The sequence below is a fragment of the Trachurus japonicus genome, chromosome 4, assembly GCF_045865225.1.
Source record: "Trachurus japonicus isolate A0001 chromosome 4, Traja_1.0".
Lineage (NCBI taxonomy): Eukaryota > Metazoa > Chordata > Actinopteri > Carangiformes > Carangidae > Trachurus > Trachurus japonicus.
In genome coordinates, this window is record NC_140910.1 from 31,417,029 (window position 1) to 31,421,779 (window position 4,751).

At 41.8% G+C, this 4,751-nt stretch overlaps 1 protein-coding gene across 1 annotated transcript; it reads right to left on the reverse strand.

The window, feature by feature from the left end:
• Positions 1-1,484: 1,484 nt before the first annotated feature.
• LOC146989222 (E3 SUMO-protein ligase ZBED1-like) lies at positions 1,485-2,569 on the reverse strand. The gene has a single exon (XM_085775468.1). The coding sequence runs from the start codon at positions 2,535-2,537 to the stop codon at positions 1,545-1,547; it is 993 nt and encodes a 330-aa protein (XP_085631594.1). The 5' UTR covers positions 2,538-2,569; the 3' UTR covers positions 1,485-1,544.
• Positions 2,570-4,751: the final 2,182 nt, after the last annotated feature.

The window sequence follows — 4,751 nt, forward strand, 5'->3', positions numbered from 1 at the left end:
TCAGTGCCTGGATGTCTGACTGTGTGGTGCACTGTCTGTTCTATCAGTGTTTGAAAGTTAACAATGCAATGTTGTGTGAGTCGGTTATAGTTTTTCTACATGTATTTTTTTATTTTTATACACTACTGCTTTACAGTCTCTTATCTATTGTCATACTTTGCACTTTGCACTTTGGTTAGGGTACCCTAAACCAATTCTGTTGTTACTCTGTTTACAATGACAATAAAGCATATTTTATTCTATTCTATTCTAACACAGTCCATCTAAATTAGGGCTACGGGTGGTGTTATATTTCTGTCTTTTGGATTAGTAGTATGATACGATTAAAATACCATCAGTCGCTGTGACTTTATACTTGGCATCTGGCATTACGTAAGTAAGTTTTTCTCCAAAGCAGAATTGTGAGGTGTAGGAAATACATGTAGGCTAAATAAGAGTAAAAGTAAAAGAAAACAATGATGAAGAGGAGTCAAACCTTCCCCACTGTCCATTAAAGACATGAAAACATAGTACTTTGTACTGCATCAGATGCACTGAAGGACCTCTTTACTTTAGGAACTGATGAATCTGAGGTCCAGACCCCTCCCTCACTGAGGGGTCAGAGGTCACACTGTTCTCCTGGTGTAAACTGTGACATGATGGCGCCCTCTTGTGGAGAACCTGGTGAAGAACGACTCATACAACAAGATGTTTGTTGAGTAAATGTATATTTATCATTTATTGTATGTCAAATACAACAGACAACAAGCAATTCACGGATTAATAACTGATAATATATATTTTTTTAATTAAAAAAAAACATCAATGGTTGCAGCTCTAATTAAAATATAGAGCACATCAAGTTATCTTGACACAACATCACAACCTCGGATGGATGGATGGATGGATGGATGGATGGATGGATGGATGGATGGATGGATGGATGGATGGATGGATGGATGGATGGATGGATGGATGGATGGATGGATGGATGGATGGATGGATGGATGGATGGATGGATGGATGGATGGATGGATGGATGGATGGATAGATAGATAGATAGATAGATAGATAGATAGATAGATAGATAGATAGATAGATAGATAGATAGATAGATAGATAGATAGATAGATAGATAGATAGATAGATAGATAGATAGATAGATAGATAGATTGATTGATTGATTGACTCGTGGTCGTTGAGCGATCATCACTGTCAGAGATCTTCAGTCTTCAGTGGAGGGGACGATGAGGATCTGATGGTGGCTCCTCCATCTTCTTGGAGGCTGATTCAGGTGTTTCTGGGCGTGGTGCAGAGCTGTGGTGACTGACAGGTGGGGGAACTGATGTGGGTCCATTAGGAGGGAGGAGCATGAGTTCAGGTAAAACGGGACATTTTCACAGCTGCAGGTGTAAGGGGCAACAAGCCTGACGTGGGTGAGGCAGGTGGCGAAACAGGTGTTGATTTGTAAACCTGTGACCTCACTTCAGCATCTCACCTTTTCCAGACAGTTGTTCAGGTGATCTCCAGTCTGACGATCTGATGTCTCTCTGATGTGTTTGTCTCTAAGACCAGTTGCTGTTGAGGAACAGAACCACGTTGAGGTCTTCAGGCTCAATGCAGCTCCTGAGTTTGTGGAACTGGTCTCCAGCCCTGGAGAAGGCTCTCTCGAAGGGCATGGCAGTTGACACCACCCCAAGTCTCTTCAGAGCCAACTGGCTCAGTTCACCAAATTGATCCTTTCCAGTGGTCCTCCACCAGGTGAAGGGGTTGGACCCCTCTGAAGATTCCTCAGTGGCCATGTATTTCTCCAGTAGGCCCTTTAACTTTGACTTTTGATGAGATGGGCAGTTTCGACCTGCAATTAGTTCCTTCATTATTTTTTCCAGCGCCTGTTTTTTGTTTGTCTCTGTCAGACGCCCTTTGTATCTTGGATCGAAGAAGGTGCTGGAGGCCAGTCGGTGGTTGTTGACATCCCCAAACCTCTTAGGAAATTTGTCGAGTAAAATCCGAGCGACCTCATTGTTTCCTCTTTCCTTCTTAAGTTTATCCATGAGTGAAGTCAGGAGTGGCAACACGACAGAAATAGTCTGAAATCCACTTTTCATGGTGGACGTTGCTTCCTCCAGCGGCTTCAGAGCTGAGATCAGGTTGTTGAGCTTTTTTTTATCTTCTTCATTCAGAATTAAATCTGTCTTGCCTTTGTCGTTAAGCACCACCAACATGGCCCGGTACTGTTCATTCAGTCCCTGAAGCATGGGCAGCCAAGAGAACCACTGGTCACCCGAGTACACCAGCTCCTTTTGTGCCACTTTCAGCTGTGGTTGAATCGCTCTGAGCTCCTTCTCAGCTTCAGAATTGGTCTTGAAGAACCTGATGATGTTCTGACACTTTGTGAGAACACTTGCTAGCTTTCTCTTCTTCAGATCCTTACATACCTCATCTAAGGTCTCAGCAAAACAAGGCATGTCAGTCCATTCAACTTGCATATCTTTCATCTGTGGCATCCCAGCTCTGACCACACAGTGGACCTTCTCTTTCACACCCCAAGCCTCCATGACACCTGAGAGCTGCTTTTTAATGTTGGTGGCAGATTTATTAAAAAGGCGGATAGTTTCAAGCATGTAGGACTTCTGATTTCCTTGTTTGTCCACAAAATGACAATGCACTGTCAGATAGGGATCTTCAGGTCTTGAAGACCACAACTCACAGGTCAGAACGATGTCATCAGCAGAGGCCAATCTGTATCGCAGCTCGTCTTTCTTTCTCTTGTAAACTTTGAAAAGCTCAGAGCGGATCTCCTCTTTGGTAGGAATTTGAACATTGGGGTTTAGTGTTTCCACAAACTCCAGAAAGCTAGCTGCTATTGTCTCCAGGGGCTGCAGAGTGGATACGCTCATCTTCAACAGTCTGTGGATGTTACTGATCTGTGGTGGGGGGATTAGGCCTGAGTGCCCAACTGTGGAAAGAAACAGATTCAAAGTTCAGGGTAATCTCGCATTAAAGGGATGGTTGTTTCGTGTCCCACTCTTGTGGACATTAATATCTGAGTAACATCTTGATGGAACGTCTTCTTGGCACAAGTGTCCACTAAGACTCATGGTGTGTCTCAAATCGCACACTTCTCTTAGTGCACTGCTTTACAGTAGCCTACACTGTAAGGCAATGCACTGCCTTGTGCAGTGCACAAATTTCGAAAAGGGTACCGTCTCAAATCAAACACTGCCGCTGCGCACTTACCGGAAATGACTCAACAGCTTCTTCTTCTATTTTTTTAATTCTGATAGCAGCCGGCCGTTGGGAGCCCTGTCGCCGACACTTGACAGCTCTTTTTGCCGATCAAAACGAGCTATTAAGTTGTGTCTTATTGTGTTAGTGTTGTTGTTGTGCTGGTATGAGTGCTTTTTAAAGACATTTACGCCGTTGTCAGCTCCGTCGCTGCTCAAAGCAACCGCTGCAATTTGAAAAGTAGTGACGTGCTTCAGCTACGTCACCAAGATGGCGGCCGTTAAGTGTGGAAAGTGTCCATTGATCCACACTCAATTTTCTGGCCGTTTGAGTGTGACAATTGAGTGCACATAGCGCACTACATTTTCGCACACTGCTCAGTGTGAACGCACTTATGTACTCAAAATATTAAATGTAAGTGCAGAAGTGTGCGATTTGGGACACACCATCAGACTTGATTATGGTCAATTATGTTCTGCAACTGCTAATAGTGCAGCCATGGCACGGGCACACACCTTCTGCTGGATCATTAACATTTTTTAATTCTACTGTTTAAGCTTTTAGCTGTTGCATTAACTGTTTACTGTTCATAAGCTTGTAATATCAAATATCTATAAAGCCTTAACTGGCTTCACACCAATAAATCTCAGTAATTTATTGAACTGGCCATCTCAAATTTATCCAACTCGCTCAAATGATTATCTAACACTCCAGGTTCCTCGGACAGATTCAGCTTTCGGTAGAACTGCATTCAGTTTTTCTGCTGCTCATACCTGGAACTCTCTTCAACGATCTCTGAAAATGAATTAATTTGTTACCCCAGGCCAGTTTAAAAACATGATCATAAATATGCGCGCTTTTGAATGCAATTGTTTCAAAAAATCCTAAAAAATTGTTGATACTGTGTGATCGTATTGCTGTTTGATGTATTTTTACGATTACTGTATTTGTTATATGATTGTTGTTTTGATTTGATGTGCTCTCGACGTCATTGGAAATGAGGGTTTACCCTCAATGGCTTTCGAGATCTAAATAAAGGTTAAAGAAAGAAAGAAAGAAGCTGTTTGCTTCTTTCGTAACACAAATTTTCTGTTTAGCTGTTTGCAGTTCATCAGAAATTTGCTGTTCATTAGAGGTTGTTAGCCATTTGCTGTTTGCTAGCCATTTGATGTTCCATTAACTCTTTGTTGTTCATAAGCTGTTTGCCTCTTACGTTTTGTAAGTCATTTTCTACTATTTAGCTGTTACATCGTCATCTGCTGTTCATCAGTCTTTTGCTGTTTCATTAGCCATTTCATTAGCCACTCTTAAGGATGTAATTATTTCAGTAATATATTGATTCAACATCTTCTTGGCACAAATGTCTACTGAGATTCAGACAATTTTGGTCAATAACTGTGTGCTAATAGTGCAGGAAAACCTGGTGGGCACACGCACTCTGCTGGATTATTTGTCAAATGCTTAACTTTTACAACTTTTAACAAATTTCTTCACCATTGTGTTTAGGAAGGTGTGTAATATGATGTAATAAAATGTTGAAATTC

Coding starts and splice junctions, on each gene's coding strand:
- LOC146989222 (XM_085775468.1), bottom strand. CDS start 2,537: ATGGAGGCTTGGGGTGTGAAAGAGAAGGTCCACTGTGTGGTCAGAGCT.